The sequence below is a fragment of the Emys orbicularis genome, chromosome 25 (genome assembly GCF_028017835.1).
Source record: "Emys orbicularis isolate rEmyOrb1 chromosome 25, rEmyOrb1.hap1, whole genome shotgun sequence".
Taxonomy (NCBI): domain Eukaryota; kingdom Metazoa; phylum Chordata; order Testudines; family Emydidae; genus Emys; species Emys orbicularis.
The window spans coordinates 5,997,380-6,014,552 of NC_088707.1; the positions used below are offsets into that span (position 1 = coordinate 5,997,380).

A 17,173-nucleotide genomic window follows, 5' to 3' on the forward strand; every position below is an offset into this window, starting at 1 on the left:
CCTTAAAACGAAACAAAACAAAAAACTCCACGTTCTTAATGTTGGTCTATGCAAAAGTTTGTTTGGGGGGGGAGGGGAATAATTACACTGTATTTTCCACTGTTAAATAGAATTTCGCTCGGGCTCAGAGAAAGGGGGGGATGCTACTTTCCTTTAAGAGTTAAGGCTAACACAATAGGCAATAAATATCATTTGAATCCAGCAATGTAACTGAACGATCCAATATCTTACAAGGTTCCACTCTGCAGCCTGATTCCGCAAAGCATGGCACACTCGCTAACAAAATCACCCCCCAAAAGTACCCGGAGGTCAAACTTTTCCTACATTATTTTTTGTGTGTGGCTGGCAGCATCCAAACTACATTCAAATAATAATAAAAAAAACCCACGAAGCATTTAAACAACATGGAAAGCCGCGATAGTGCAAAACGAGGGGAAAGGGTTGTGTTCTTTTCTCAAAGGCCTCTGGCTTATTAATAGGGCAAGTCTCACTCCAAGATATACAAAGTTTAAAAGTGGGGGTGGGGAAAACACTTTTTACAATCCTGTGGGAAGAAAGGACAGGGGGGGGGGGAATTACATCAAGCAACGAATTCTTACAGCCCAAAGTCATTGTGCACATTGTGGGGTGTGGTGTGTTTTTTGGAATGGAAATAATTAAATTCGTTTCAAAAGTTTCTCTGGTTGAAAGTGCAATCCCCAAACTTGGGGTGGAAACGTCCCTGAGACAAATGGGTCTTGCCAGGAATGTAGGTTAAAGACACAGCCAGCCCCTCCTTTTTTGGAGTGAACTATTCCTACGGGACGGGCTCATAAAATCAGAGCGAAGGACAGAGAAATGCAAGCAGGGGTGTAACCATCACAACTCCGGCAACGGGGCACCAGTCAGTGGAGTGGGGTGTGGGCCAGCCTGGAGTGTGTGTATGAAAGTGTGGAGTGTATATGGGCTGGGTATGCGTGCCTCCAGCTGCGTGTCTTGGCTTAGTTTGCAGGGAGATGGCCTTATCCTTCCTGCGCCTTGAAGGGACCGTTTCAGGAGGAAACGGAGTTGGGAGAGGCCTCAGGTGAGGTGAAATTGGACTGGTCCGAGGCTTCGCTCACTTCCTTAGCAGCCCTGGGGGCAGGAGCGGGGGCCAGGCCTTCCTTCTCCCGCTTTTTCTGCTTCATCCTCCGGTTCTGGAACCAGATCTTCACCTGGGTTTCGTTGAGTTCCAAGGTGGCGGCGATTTCCACTCGCCTGGCCCGGGTGAGGTACTTATTAAAGTGAAACTCCTTCTCCAGCTCCGTCAGCTGCTTGGTGGTGAAGTTGGTCCGGATGGCGTTGGGCGGCCCGACCAGTCCATATTCAGACACTTTAGCTGTTAATGAGCAAACACACACAGGAAGCAGCAGCAAAGCGTAACGCGTTAAAGCAGTGGGGAGGGCTGACACATGATAAGCGAGGCCCTCTCCCGCTCTCTCTCCAGCCATCCATCACCCAGCCACACTCACCACTTCAGCATCCGGGCCCAGTTTCTCGCCCTTAGCTTCATCCACTGCAGGGCCCGAGTGCTCTCTGTACCTGCACGGGTCCCTCCAGCACCGGAAGGCTCCCTTCTGAGAGGAACAGCTCACCTGCTCCCTTCCCAATAGTCCGCTTTTGCAAGTCACGGTTTTCTCAGTTCGCTGGAAACTTTCATGGAACTGTCAAGATGGGGGAGGGAGGGAGGGAGGTTGGGATTTACGGGGTTCTAGGGAAGGAAGTTGAACAATAGGGGAGTGGAAGGGGAAGATTTGGAGGGGCCGGAAGCCACTATCATTCCCTCCTTAAGGCAAGATTTAAATCGCTCTGGGCCTAGCACAGAAATTCAGCGGCCCTACATCACTACAGCAGAAGGCGCAGCTTTCAGGACCTCTGTCTACCTCCACTGCAGCCATGATGTTGATCTGTTCCGTTCTCCCTTGAGCTCCTTTCTTGTGACTTTGGGGGGGGGGGGGACAAGCTCTCTCCCATAGCCAACCCACAAAAGATTTCTTCCCCCACCTCTGTCTCCACACACCACACACGCACACAACTTTAAAATAAAACGATCGCCGAGTTGTCAAACTCACCTGTTTTAGGAGGGTTCCTTTTCACTTTCATCCAGTCGAAGGTCTGTGTGAGGCTGGCGGTGGGGCAGGCGTGATCTTTGTCCTCGTTTAAAGCAGACGAAAGGTGGCTGTAAGCCCCCTGCAAGTAGCCTTGCTGCTCCTGGCCATAGGGGTGGTGTTGGTACTGTCCAGACCCTGACACGGCGGGGCAGTAGCCGTCTGACCCAGAGCTGAGGTTAGATCCAGCGGGGGCAGAGTACCCTGGTGATTGGAAATACACGCCATCCGTTTCCTGCTGGCTGAGGTAGAACTGGTGATGCCCGTAGTTGGGGTTGCAGGCTTGGGGCGGGTACCCTGCTGATGCAGAGCCCGAGAAGGGGAGGCCAAGCCCTGAAGGGTGGGGGTGATGGTAGCTTGGGTTCGGCTGAGCAGGATGGCTTGGCACGGTAGCGCTCCCTGCTACTACAAAGCGTCCGTCTCCATTATAACTGTCACTGGTGGGTGTACCTGAGCAAGCAGGAAAGGAGGTTGTCCCTTGCTCTAAATGATGGTAGCCCTTGGGTGAGTAGGCGCTCGTCCCACGGTTACAAATTGCATACTCTAAGAAGGAGTTCATCCTAGTATTGTCCATCTGCCAGTGATGGAGGAGGGTCAACCTGTTTTGGGGGGATTTCGCCTGCCCTACAACCTTTAGATAGTATGTCAAAGCTGTAAAACTTCCATCCATGGATCGCTAGCCTTCGAACCCCCAGAGCCTTCCGAAAGGGGGGGTTGTGGGGTGGGACCACGTGGTCCGCCACGAATCCAATGAGCAAAGACCTCCTGAAGTTTGTCAGATATCTGCGCTCATCCATCAAGCCCCTGGCATTTGCATGACAAAGGAACTTCAATCAAACCCTGCCCATCAATCTGATAACAACACGTATATGTCAAAATCTTTCCTCAAAGACTTTAAAAGAGAGAAGGGAGTGTGTGTGTGGGGGGGGGGGGAGCAGAGAGTTAGAATTATTCAAGACTGTTTTAAGTGTTAAAAAGGCCCCCAAATTATAAGATGTGACCAACTTCATCAGAACTTTTTTCCCCAAATAGAAAGAAGGTTTTTTTCCCCAACCCCAGTTCCATCTGAGACAGAGACAGACAGAGACAGAGGTAGGGAGGTTTCACTACTTTTTCAACTATAAATCTGCTCTTTTCTTCCTTTTAAAACTTTCTCTGCAAAGTGGCACGAACGTGTTTGGAGTTTGCTTGGATGAAAAGGCTAAAAAAACAAACCAAACCCATCTGTACTTTCATCTTACTACCCTAGCTTTGTGTCTAGAACCAGTGTGGGTAAAAGCTATTTAATTCAATCAATATTCTAATGAGCGGATGAAATAAACTTTGAAAGGCAGAATGTCTTTGTTGGAGAAACACCACAGTACACAGTATAGTAAAATGAAGACTGGAATTGAAAATATCTATCTATTTAATCATAGAACACGAGAAGTTTCTTTTGAAAGCGTTTAATGAATGCCAGGATTTTAAGCTGATTTTTTTTCAGTTACAAACATAATTTGGTCTGTTTCTGATTCATTTATTATATCAAGGTCTTCTTGTGGCACCGTCCAAATTGTGGGTAGGTACAAAGAGAAGGAAACTTAAGTCAGACTTACCACTCCACTGTTAATATAATGGAAACAGAGGTAGGCAACATTTATTTACTTGTTAGCACATGGGAGACAAGAGCATCTAACAATATGACGCCCACAGTCATTTGTTACTTGTCAGGATATTTACTGGTTACTCAGCCCTTAAGAAGAATCAGGATTTTTTTAGGCCAAAAGTTCACTTTAAGACATATATACAAGTTCTTTAGTCCAGAGGTTTGGCTGATGCAACACTTTTGAAAACAGGGACACTTTTGTTAAGAAACAGGGATAGATGTGACCAGAGCAGGGTCCCTTTTCCTTTAAAGCTTCCAAAGATAAATTGAATGTTTTAGCTAGTTACATTTCTCCTGATTAATTAAAGAGCTTATGAAAAAGTTTCCTACATCACCTGATTTCTGTTCGTGAATACTATTCATAATAAGGTATCAATTAGGCAGATTCTTGGAGTTACACGTGTTCTGTGGTATTTAGAACATCCTACTTTTGAATAACACATACGCAAACTAATTATCAAAACCCAAGACAATTAACACGTGATTCTTTTTGTAAATGAAATGCATTTTTAATTTAAAGCCAGGAGTGGTTTTCTATATTATATAGTACTTATTTGGGGGTTGGGGCGGGGGGTGAGGAGGGAGAGGAAATGAATTTATTATATTTAAATAATACTTAAAATAGATCACTCCTGGATTATTATTATTTTTTTAAAGAATCAACGTATTCCATCACTGAACCGGTTTTACACAACTGCGCTGATCATTTTCAATTATCTCATTCCAGCGCTAAAATAGAGTATGTTTTATTTCATTTAAAATATAGAAACATTCTGGAGTTTCCCAGATTGCCTCAAGGAGATCTCACTATTACAGCCATGTGGAGGGGAAGACAGGCTGTAGTCGGTATCCCCGTCCTATGAAGCCTCCCTTAGTGAAAACCAAGCCACGTATCAGCTCAGAGAGTTGTACTTTTCAAGAGTTTGGTCGCGATGGCAGGTTAAGAGAAGACATTAAAATGCCTTCTTAGTGCGATCAAGCAATGGTCATGTGTAGTGTAACACAAAAGAAAGCATTTAATATGAATCAGCCCAAATTCTTGCCCCTTCAGCAAAGGGGAATATAACAGTGACAGGAAATATAATGGACTTGAATCAGAGACAAAGCCAATCTTCTTCCAGTCTTTTCTTGTGGAGGTGATTCTCAAATCAAGGCAAAGAAGGTGAGGTGATGTGTGGGGTTATTTTCTTTAAGAAAGGGGATGCTGAATCCTCTTCCCCCCCCCTCCTCCTCCCCACCCTTTGGAACTCTCTGGTCGCTCGCCATCTGCTCCACTCTGTTACCCTAGGCCCTGTCACCCCCATAAGGACGCATCACTTAGCTTTCTTCTTATCTGCTCTCTGTAACCCATGTGCCAAGTATTCACAACGTCCCGGATAGATATCTGGGGCTAATGGTGAGATCAAAGGCGCTGGGGTTAAAATAGCCCTGTCATAAGCTTTTTTGTTGTTGTTGTTGCTATAGTGAAAAAGCACCTTCCCCAGGGCCAGTTTTTGATACTGTCTGTAACTCCAGTTCAATGGCACCCCTCCACCGTCAAGTGGGATCCCAGTGACTCGTGAAGGAAGGTGCTAGTCCGCACAAGCGTATCAAAATCTCATCCCCATTGCGAGCAAAAAGTGGCTTATGCTTTTACACCAAATGGCAGCCGTGCCTGCATTTCAACTCCAAATCGGGGTCCATGGATCACATGCAGTTATAGCGTGGGGATTTCCAAATCGCCTACGTGACTTTCAATGCGACTTGAGACCTAAATCTCTTTCCTTTTCCAGATCCGCGCACCATTGGTGATTATTTTTCATTTTACTTCTTTTTTTATTTTACCCAGTGGAGAAGATGCGGGCCCCACTTCAGGACAGACCCATCAGAGAAAGGAGACATCCGATGGGTAACTACCAAAAAAAAATCTCTGGTGTTCGCAGGTCATATTATGGACAGCTTCTTCTTGAGAGAAGGGAGGCTACAGAACTTGCTGGAGCAACAGAAGAATGGGATTCCATCAGGGAAAAGCGATGAGATAACGTGGTTTAGTCCATCAAATCTCTGGTCCCCCTCCCTCTTTACTTCCCCCAAATGCTTAATTAGTCATTACCCTTTAATTATATGTATTGCTTTATTATATTATATGATATTAATTATATTATATTATATTTATTGCTTCATCTGTCATGAGTCCTATCCCCTAAAGCACAACAACCGACAGAGACTTTCAGATGCTGCTGGCTTTTCGCTGGATGGAATTCAAACAAACAAACCAACAATTAGCTGGGGATTTTTGAGGATGGGGGAGGGGCCGTTTTAATGCTTCTGTTCGCGGGGGAGGGGAAAGAGTCTAACCTGAGCAGGAGAACTGCACATCGGCTGCTTGCACCGATTAGCGGCAGTGACAAGAACGAGGGTGTTAATTGCTGGCCTAGACTCCAGTCCTTTTTCCTGAGGTAGATCCTTTTTGTTATCTCGCTTTAAGCATTGAATATTCCATAGAGGAGGATCTCCCCGCCCCCCGCTGAATTTTTTACTCCTAGTTTGTGAATCCGGGCCTGCAGGTCTCATTTTTTCCGGAGCTAATGACTAATCCTAAATATAGGCTTTATATGAGGCGACCGGTCTTGGGGGTTTCCCTTAGCACGCTCCAAAGGTCCATCTCCAGCAGTGACCAATGCAGTGGCGGACACTCCCTCTACCACGCGCACACCCCGCCAGAAACACACTCGCAACGCACATAACTGCGTAACATTATACTACGGGTCGCGCAGGAAGAGGCAGGGAAGTTCCTACCGCAGCCTCGCGGGCAGTTCATCTGTGATTATTCATTGGATTGGTTTCCCTTGTTGTAAATAACCTCAGCAGCTGCCCTGTAACGGTGTAGGAAAGAAATCCAGCCAGGGAGAACCATATAGTTCTCCCCGGCCATCCCTATGATTTCCCAGGCTTAATGGGAACTCTTACAAGAAACCTTTTCTAACAGGACATCCCGTAGGCACAGAAAGGGGTCCCATGAAACCTACTGGTGTGTTGATCTGAAAAGGGAAGGTTTCGCGCTCTTTCCTGAGCGATTGCTTGGTTTTAAACAGTTTGGTTGACATATTTGATACAAGAAAGCTCTATAGCAAAGTCTTTTGTGGCAAGATCTCAACGGAAGTGGAGTGGGTCTTTTAAAGGTATCCATTTGAAAGAGGCTCTGTCATCGAAAGTTAAACATTTCCAAGGTTTCAGGGCACTTAGACAGACTCTTTTATTTTGAAGCTCAATATAAGGGTTAGCAGAGAAAGTTTGTTCCCCCGCCCCCAGGAAACGTCACGTCGGGCTTCTCGGTTATTTGATTCATAAGGAACATTGCTGATCATTGGGGGGCTTTCAGACATCCGTGCAAAAATATTTGATTTGGCCTTTTTTTAGAGTTAGGTATTTTGTCAGTGATTTTTACATCACCTCCTCTGTTTGTGGTATTTGGGTCCAAAAAGGAAGGGGGAGGGGGAACCACTTCAGAGGCTGTGATCCAAAGAAATATTGGAGGGAACCTCTGAGCATAGCTATTCATAGATCCCAACACCAGAACGGGCTATTGTGGTATTTAGTCTGACTTCCCCTATAACACAGGCCAAAGCACTCCCCCAAAGTAATTCGGTTTTGGGCTAAAAAAATCCAATCTTGATATAAAAATGGTCAGTGATGGAGAATCGGACACAACCGCCATGGTTCATTACCCTCCCAGATAAAAAATTGATGCCATTATGTTGTGAGTGAAGAAGAAGGTACATTTTAATTCTTACCTGTTGTGCTCCATCAAGCAACAAGTGTAGGGTTGGATATTAATTCAGACCAGGGGGATTTCAAGGGAGACCGTGTTTGGGGCGATAAATAAATAATTGTAACTCCATTCTCTGTGTTGATATTTCCTTGCAGCTGGGGTAAATGGACACAACTCTCCTTTGAGGTCGCTACAGTTTCGCTTTTTTCCCCCACCAGCAGATAATTTGGCGCCTGGAGTTACGCATCTAAATCCATACTCAGGTACCTACATACAAATGGCCTCATTTTCAAAGGTGCCAAGTACATGCAAGTTAATGGGAGTTACAGGTGCTCAACATTTCGGGGGAGGGGAAGAAGTCTCTTTGATTCAGGTGTGTTACTGTGGATTGAATTGCCTAAGGGTAGGCTTCAAAAAATGAATATAGCCCCCATTGTTGATATTCGGAGCGACAACTTGCTGAGGGGAAGACCTGAGTCAGAGGTGCATGGGTATGTATTTCCGTTTCAAGAAAAAGCGTCAAGCCATGCGGATGAAAAGCTCCTCTCCATTAGCTGTTTGATCCAGCTCCATCTTTCTGTTGTGAGCCTGGATACTTTTCAGAACTGAAAATCCGTGGACTCAGAACGGCTGCCAAAAAAAAAATCGGGTTGAATTGCACCCGGGTCAAGTCAGACGCCTTTAAAACTTTCCAGCTGGGTGGGAGTTAAGTGGTGAGGGCAGTAGATGGGTATCTGTGTTAATGGTTTCTATTTACAACCTGTGGGAGAGACTCTGATACTCTCAGACTGAGTCACGCATCCCTCATTAGGGACTAGACTGCAGTCCCGTGGAGAGAACAGGATTGGGACTCGGGAAACCTTCTAGTCTCTCCTCTGCCACTGACGGTCTGGGTGACCTTTGGCGACTCACTTGCTCTTCCCGTGCCTCTGTTTCCCCTCCCTCTAGTAAACTGTAGAAAGCTTGGGGGCAGGAGCATAGGGCATCTTAGTATGTGTTTGTGTAGTGCCCAGTACAATGGAGTCCGTAGGTAGTACTAGAATAGTGATCATATTTAATCATTGTGCAACCCTTACACTCATTGGTGAGCGCTTCCTCAGAACATGAATGATTCCCTTCGGTTGGACCTCAGTGGGACTGCTCACCAATATGAGTAAGAGGAGCCCAATTTGCCCGTGAATTTAACAACACTCCTTGGTTTCAATGCGATTTACACTAGCGCTCAGCATCTTGCAGAAAAGGGTCTTATGATCTTGTTTCTGTTGAAACTAGACCTGCAATAAGGATATTTCCTTTGGGGGGGGGAGAGATAATAATGGATCCATCTAGAATTGCGAGACAGATTCAACAGGGATCACTTGCCCTATCACATCGTTACTTTAAAGAGTTTGTTTAGCTCAGATATAATCTCCTTTCATATTTTCATGGTCTTGTAGGAAAGTACCAAAGAGAGGAAAAAGCAAACGGTTGGGTTGGTCATAACGGCGCATGACATGAAAACGGCGCAGCTGTGCAAAGAGATGTAATGGCTATTGACTGCTAAGGAGCGCACAGGGCTTACAGCTATTGGAGCCATGGGCAAACCCTGCTGGTTTATTCCTGTGTGACCGTGGCACAGTCGAGGGGAAAAATGGAGATGCCGGACACTCCCGATGCAATTTAAAACCACGCGGCATTGTGTCCAGGATTGCAAGCAGATGTAACAGCAGAGATTGGTATTGGGGTGCATACAAAAATAGATGTATAATTATATGGATATTCGGAGACAGGTTCCATGCAAACTAAATAACACGAGAGAAGTGATCTGCTCCTGTGAGATTTTTCTAGGCTTTGTTCAGATTCTGATATCAACAGTTTAGAGGAAGTTTGGGATAATTTTCCCAAGATAAGGTAATGGGCGGGCCTTGTTCCACCGCCTCCTGGGATGCGCAGTTTAGTCCGTATTTTGTTTCCAGGGGCATTGTCCCCTGGTTCTTCCCGTGACCATATTCGCTAGCTCAATATCTTCAGGGCCTCAAGTAGCTCTTTAGCAAACATATGCCCAGACTAGATCAGCACCAGATAAATATTACTTTAGCATCATTACAACACGTGTGAGCGCATACCATTTGCATATTTCGAGATTAATAATCGCTAGTCAGTTGCAGTGTTTTGACAACGATCAGGGGCAGAATTTGCTTAATAGATGCCCTCCAGTTGCAGAGAACAGAAGGGTAAGGTTTCAAAAAAACACATTCTCCGTTTGTTTGACATTTTGAAGAAGGTAAAGAATGGCTGAACTAATGATGAAGTCTTACAGTCATTCAATAACTTGGATTTTATTGAATATTGCCCTTCTTTCCTCCGACATTTCAGTCTTGCTAATTAGGACAAATAAGAAGGGTGGTTGTGAACGAGGATAATAACTGGCGAGGGCCCATTTATTAAGTCACTTTCCGCGGGTGTAGAATTGATTTGTGACGGTGACTGGCATGTTTTCTAGACCTGCAGCAACTTTGAGAAGTCATTATGATCTGCAGAAGGGCCATTGTTAGAGATTTGTATTGATAAGGTGTCAGTATTTAGATTGGCGAGCGTGTAGAGCTCCGTTCTCTCCTCCTCGGCCCTGCATCACCTCCTCCCTGGTATATGTTGGAAAGAACACAGCCATCACCACAAAAACGTCACCCTGGGGAGAGACCGCCTGCCCAACACAAGATGTCCCTTATTCTCTCCTCCTCCCAAAGGGGGTGGGGGGAATCAGCTGAATGACTGAGTTGCTTGGAGATCGCCCGTTGCATGAGGAGCAACCTTCTCTGGAGAGGCAAATGGGGAAGGGCACATACAAGATCCAGAGAAACGTGTTACCTCCTGCACTGAAAATGGCTGAACTAATGGGGGAAAGCGTGTGTGTTTGCCTGCGCAAAAAATGCTTTTAGTATTTTTGTAGGTAGAGAAAGTTACTCTATATGTTGGATGTATCCATTTTTACTCACTATGTTCAGCTGATATTGACTAGGTATAACCAATTCCTTAATATTCCCCTGCAAGATTGTATGCAGGACTGGGGGGGGGGGGGGAGAGAGAGATGTGAGGCGCTGGAACAAATGGCCCTTTGATAAACAGCGTCTGGCAGTGCCAGCCCTGTATCTGAGTGTGTTCCAGAAACTAGAGATATTAAATAAACTTAAAGATAATGAATAGCCTTCTGTGGTACTTTGGAAAGGCGCGTTCTGCCGGGACTTCAGGACTTTCAGAGCGGACAAGAGTGGTTAGTAAAAGGGGAAATGGTTGACTTCTAGAAGAAGAAGCTCATGGCATTAATAGTAGGGTCGGTGTTTTTATTGATATGCATTTGTTGAGTAAGAGGTAGTCGATTATTTGAATTGCAATATATTTCGATTTTCAACGTAAACCTTTTCAGTCCCGCAGTAACATAATACAGTAGCAGCGTTTTCATTTTAAAACATATCTGAGCATTTGTTCTGAAAAAGCGAAGTGCTATCAGCATTAAGACTAAAACGTGTAGACTGGAAAGCAGAATTCCCGGCTGTAATTGACAGAAATGTCTGGGATTTTCCAACAGCAATTTCAAAACATGTATCTTTCTTACCCAACTGTTTTAAGGTTGGCTAAATTTGAAGTTCTTAACCAACCCCCCCCCCCCCCAAAAAAAGTAATGGGAGATGACAATGATATGTCTTACTGCACCTTTCTGATATGTGAATTCTAGTAGTAAAATGAAGGCCGGGCAAAATCTTAAATCTTCATCGAGAAGAGACACAGATCCTGTGGGGTAGAATGTTCTCTCTTTGTTGTACCAGAGAATGTGTGTGTGTGTGTGTGTGTGTGTGAAAATCCACCCTCCTCTATAGTACAACTGCGTCGACAGAAGGGATTATTTACCTCCCTAGACTCCCACCCTCCCTTAGCCCCTAAGAAATTGCACAGTATAAATATAGCTTCTATCATGGCGGCCTGTTTTCCTTGTCTGGCCACACATTCCTGCGCCATTTTAAGCAGCCAGGGAAGAAAGAAGAGCCCCCTTCTATGCCCCCCCCCTCCCCACTCCCACGCTCCCCCCCCACCCCCAGTCTTCTGGGTTTCAATGCTGCTTTCACACAAACTCGACTTGAACGCCTACCAAATTTCTGCCGTGTCTGGGGAAACACCAATGACTTAGCAAAGACGTAATATGATTTATTTTTTGTGTCACCGCGATTGATTCCTCCGCTGACCCCTTTTCATTCATAACAAGCCCCCACCCTCTTTTGATATATGAGTTTTGTGTTTAAAATTACATGTTGGACGAAAGCTTTCCTAAAAGGACGCGCGAGCCAGGACAGAGCAGCACAAATTGCTATGGAAATCATCCCAGATTTATTAGTCCTGGTTTTTTTTCTGGCGTGTTTCCCCTCCCCCCGCTTAACTCCCCCACTTTTAAATGTAATGTCTCCCCTCTTCTTTCCTTTATACCATTTAACTGCTGGTTAAAAATATGGTAGTCAGGATGCACCCATGGAGTATTTCTTGAATCTAGACGTATTTATTCTCTCCCCCCCCCCCCCTTGTGTAGCATGGGGCATTTTTAATTGGTAATTTTTTGCTTCAGGGGATGAGAAATGGAGGATTGGAAAAGTCAAGAAGCTGCCTTTTGTCTTTCTGGATTGTCATTTGCTGTGGTGTTAACACTCACGGGAGCCGGGAAATATTTATAGCAAACTTCTAAACAGCAAACGTTTCTAATCAGAGTGCGCCGAACGCATGTGTTCTCAGGACTGAGGGGTGTTCTTGGAAGTATTGTGTAGCGCTGAGATTTTAAACTTTGGGATCTTTGAATTTATATTTTACTTCAGTCGATTTTTATCTAACAATATTTTTGCTAGAAGAGTAGGAATGGGATGTTTAAAGAATGAATATGTTAAAATTCGAAGCGAATGTCTTGCTTTGCTTTATTCTTTGAACAAAAAAAACAGCGCAGGGAAATCGAACAAGGAAGTTTAATAAATACACTATTCCTGATTGAGACCTGCTTTCTATGAAAAAAATGTTATTTATGAGATCACATTTCTTCTTTTTAGCCTCCCAGTCTACGCAAGAGAATAAAAAACAGCAGATAGTCGCAAAGAAAGAAAGCGAAAGTTCAGGGGGGAAACGAACAAGGTTCTTAAAGACGAGATATAAAAATGGTAACACATTGTTTTAATTTTATAAAGACATTTATTTAATCTATGAAAATAATGTACAATAAATAATTTGCCATTTACTATTAAAGGATTTGAATAAATAGTCTACATCTAAAACTTAAAAAAGAGGAAACAAAATTCCTCCGGGTTTTTTTTTATTATTATTTATTTTTATTAAGAAATCTAAAAGTTTCGTTCGGATTCCTGAGAAAGTCACTTGAAGGATTTACAAATGTTTTCTCTCGTGTGTGTGTGTGTGTGTGTGTGTGTGTGTGTGTGTGTGTGTGTGTGAGGGGTGAAGTGGGGAGTTGTTTATTTCTTTTAAATAAATAAGAGAGAATAAAAGTGTAATTAAATACCTGAATTTAGTAAACACATAGGATTCTTTTATTTTGGAGGCTATCGGAATAACTATTTAAAGGATGGGCCATTCTTATGATCTAGCTTCCACATTAGAACGAATTTTAAAGGGGGCGGGGGCGAGGGGAGACGGGGTATGAGACCCTACATGGCTACATGATAGAAATAGTCTGGTGTCCAGTGGGGAGCTGGTGGAGGTGCGTGTGAAAGGGGCGACACGGCCAAGGCAGATAGACCTGGGTGGGACTGTTATTGGAAATTCAGATGCTGCAGGTCTATAGTACACAGTGTGCTTGTAAAAAAGTCCAGGTCTTCCTCCGAAAAGTGGACGGGGCTCTGCAGGGAGCCCTGGAGGCTGGAATCTGTGGCGAAGATGCTCAGATCTGGCAACAAAGGAGACTCCTGCCTCTCCGGGAAGGCATTGTCCACGCTGCCCGCTGCCCCACTCGGCTCCATTATGGACCCCGGCTCTGCGGTGGGCGTTGGGTAGCCGGGGCTCTGGGGCTCTGCGGGCAGCTGCTGGGTTTTGGTTTGAAAAGGGCAGGGGGTCTCCAGGGCTTGGCCAAACGGGGAGTTCTCCTCCGCCTCGTCGTTGCCTTCTTCCGGGTTGGGGTAGCCGAGGTCCCCGTCTGAGGGGTCTTGGTGCTGGGTCTGCCGCTTGTGTTTCATCCGGCGGTTCTGAAACCACACCTTGACCTGCCTTTCGGTCAGGTCCAGCAGCGCCGCGATCTCCACCCGACGGGGCCTGCACAGGTATTTGTTGAAGTGGAATTCCTTCTCCAGCTCCAGGAGCTGGGTGTTGGTGTAAGCAGTCCGGAGCCGCCGGGAGCCGCCCGCGCTGGTCTCTGGGAGCCCCTGGGTGTCTTCACAACACACACACAACCGCCCATTTAAAAAGGGACGAGGGGGGAAAAAGAGAGAGAGAGGGTTGGAACAACCATCGTGATGAATGAGCTACATCCATTAGCTTCCCATTCCAGGGCAGGGCAGAACGGTGCCAGAGAAAACAGAATTTACCATCCTCCCAAATCACCCTCATGGTCCCTTCCCCTACCCTAAAGAAAACGTTTCACTCCCCCAATCCCCCCACCCCAAGGGAAAAAATATCCCTGTCCTCCCTGCCCCCAATGGAAGGGGGGAATTTCTTCCCCCTTGTACATTTGTTGCCAACAGTTTGGAAACTCCAAACCTTTTTTTGGGGGGGGGGGGTGGGGGGGGCGGACCCAGTCGACACCGGGAAAATACCGCCCGTTTCACACGTTGTCATGGTGGTATAATTTACCGGAATAATGATTTTTTGTAAAAAAAGAAAAAAGAAAGAAATCACACACTCCCTCCCAACACACTGAAAAAAGTTCTGCCCTTTGGGCCCCCAGAAAAAAAACCCCGATATTTTGGGGGAGATTATTTTACTAAGAACATGTTTAAAGGGCTCTTGCGTTATTTTGCTATCTGTGGCCTCTTCTTCTTTTTATTTTGCATGTTCCTAATGGAAACCGATGAGGCAAATTCTGTCTCTTTCCCCCTCCTCCACCGCAGGCACACACACACAAAAGCGCCAGCAAATCTCTCCCATGGCCCCCCACCCAGCCCCCCAGCAGTCTGTAAAAAGGGGAAACAAACATTTCTAGACTTGCGGGAATAACAGAAAAATCAGGCCCGGACATGTTAAAATTTGGCTTCCAATTCAAACGGGTGCTGCTGTAGCTTGTAGGGTTGTTTTCCCTCGGAAAGATTTGCAGAACCAGCAATGATTCCTTCTTTGCTTTGCACTGGAGGGGAGGGGGGGGGACTCCAAAAATAAGGCTGCATAGCGCTGCGATGTATTTTGTTGCGTAACACCGTTTCAGGGATGGATGGATGGATGGATGGATGGACGGGGGGTGGGGGGGGGCAGGTGAGGGGCGAAATGATGCCAACATGTTTATTATTTGAATCCTCTCCAATCCCAATAAACACCCCCATCACCCTCACCCCTGCATTGTACAAACCTGCAGGAGATCCAGCCGCAGATCCCGGGAAGGAGGAAGAGGATGGCGAAGAGGAAGAGGAGGATGGAGTCTGGGTAGCTTTCTTGGTTGATTTCTTCTCTTTCATCCAGGGGAATTCTGCGGCCAAAGGGCCAAGATGGATTGGGCGCTGCTGGACCAGGCCATGCGTTGCTCTTTTTTGGCTTCTTGGTCTCGCCTGGTTGCTGGAACAAGGATTCAGGCTGAGGAAGGTTTGCTCAAAAGGAGGTGGAATTAATGTCGAGTCCTTGATTGATGAAGTTTGAAATGTCTCCAGGACAGCGGGAAGAGACGTCAGGCACTCTGCGAGCGAAGGCTGGCTATTTATAAACCCGATCTCCCTCTCAAATTCAAAATTCATGGCTTTTCCAGGGCCCAGTGGAAAAGGGAGGGGAGGTGGAGAAGGAGGAGGGAGGAAATCTTAGGGCCCCAGTTTTTTTTTTATTGTTATTGTTATGATGACGATTCTCAGGCTTTTATAATTGTTATATTGCTGATAATACAGGCGTATGGGGACCTTGCTCTATTAAACTGGAGACTGAGCCGAAAATGCAGCCAATTCCTGGTCACATGACCAGCCTTGGCCAATGGCAGGCGGGGCCTGCTGGAAAACAGAAAGCATTATTTTCTTTAATAGATTAAAATAAAAATGGTCCTTAGGAAACATCCTTTCCCCCCTTTTAGAAGGACTTGGGCATTTAAATAGGTTTATGCTGCAAAAGTGGAGATGCCTGTAAGGCAGGGAAGGGTGGGAATGAGGGTAGGATTTCCCTATTTAACTCTTTCCCTCCCTGGGAAAAGAGTGGCTGATTAGCACATTCTGGAAGACAGGCGTAATTAAGAAGCGAGCTCATTACTCTTTTTAAAGTTTTGACAACGGATTGAAATCAGGACTAGAAAAGAACTTTCCTAAATTAAGGCAGAGGCAGTCTCCATTAACAGCCAGGGAAGACTAAACCTAATGAATGAGGCAAATTGGAATTTCAGATTTACCAATATCTGCAGTTGGGATTTTTTAAAAAGTTCAGGTCAGTATGAAAGTTTAATGCAGAGGTTTATTTTTTGGGGCAGCTAGAGGTTCTTAAGAACATTTTAGATCCTTCGAAGTCATAAAGCAAACATTAAAAGTTGACTAGAAAAATCTTAGCTTGTTAAATTACCTTAACCCCCCACTCCTAAGTGAGACCTAATGGATGCTTTAAACTTTGCTGCAAGAGGAAAGTGTTTTAAGGTCACTGATATCTTTGAAATCAGATTTATTGTCGCTAAACAGCTCCCCTTTAATAGTTTAGGGAAAAATAATTAAATTAAAAGTCATTTCCCAGTAAGATTTTTCTTTTAAAGCCAGCAGCTTCACACAAACCGAGAGAGAGAGAAACGATCAATCTTTTGTTCGAAAGCCTTTTGACAGCTGGGCCTTAACCAACTTACCAAAGAAATTTGGCTTTTATTAGAGTTATTGTGAGAGGAATTATTCGAAAACTTTAACCTAGAGAAGAGCAAAATAAGAAAGATTAGACAATGAACAATTCTGGGGGGGGGGGAGGGGGACAAAAATAATAAGGGATTCTGAAAGCTTAGAAGGTTTTTAGTGTGTTGGTTCAAACTCTATTTTCCCGAATCTTGTAGGAAAGAAGGGCTGGCAAACTGAAGTCATGCAGGCAGTAAAGCCTAGAAACTTTTGTCAGTTCAAACATCCGTGTGGGTGGTAAGCATTGAAAAAGAAACACAGAAATCTACAGCCAAGCCGAATTGCAGGGCAGCAAAAAGGAGAGGAAAATAAAACAGTGGGAAAATAGCTGGCTGCAACCCGGACATGGACTTAAAGTTTGGGAGAGTATTTTTCCAAAACATTCATATCTGTTTGATTAGATTTCTGCTGATATCAGGAAAAAAGGTAAACCAACAAAAAAACAATTGGCAAATCAGAACGGAGATCAGAATCAAAACAATTTAAAATCTGGCTTTATTTGAATCTTAGTTTTAATAATAAAACAGGACAGCATTTTCTACTGCCTGGGAGACAGAATAGTTTATAAGAGGTGTGGGACATGCTGAAATAACTTGGAAAGTGACTATAGCTTCTTTCATTTTTTTCTTCTTCCTTACTAACACTA

At 44.9% G+C, this 17,173-nt stretch overlaps 2 protein-coding genes across 2 annotated transcripts; both read right to left on the reverse strand.

Moving 5' to 3' along the window:
* Positions 1 to 1,031: 1,031 nt before the first annotated feature.
* On the reverse strand, positions 1,032 to 2,796 carry HOXB1 (homeobox B1). The gene is made up of 2 exons (XM_065422640.1): positions 2,091 to 2,796; positions 1,032 to 1,357 (listed from the first exon to the last, which is right to left on the reverse strand). The coding sequence occupies exons 1-2, from the start codon at positions 2,794 to 2,796 to the stop codon at positions 1,032 to 1,034; spliced, it is 1,032 nt and encodes a 343-aa protein (XP_065278712.1).
* Positions 2,797 to 13,296: 10,500 nt separating this feature from the next.
* On the reverse strand, positions 13,297 to 15,417 carry HOXB2 (homeobox B2). The gene is made up of 2 exons (XM_065422622.1): positions 15,039 to 15,417; positions 13,297 to 13,910 (listed from the first exon to the last, which is right to left on the reverse strand). The coding sequence occupies exons 1-2, from the start codon at positions 15,415 to 15,417 to the stop codon at positions 13,297 to 13,299; spliced, it is 993 nt and encodes a 330-aa protein (XP_065278694.1).
* Between the last annotated feature and the right edge of the window lie 1,756 nt (positions 15,418 to 17,173).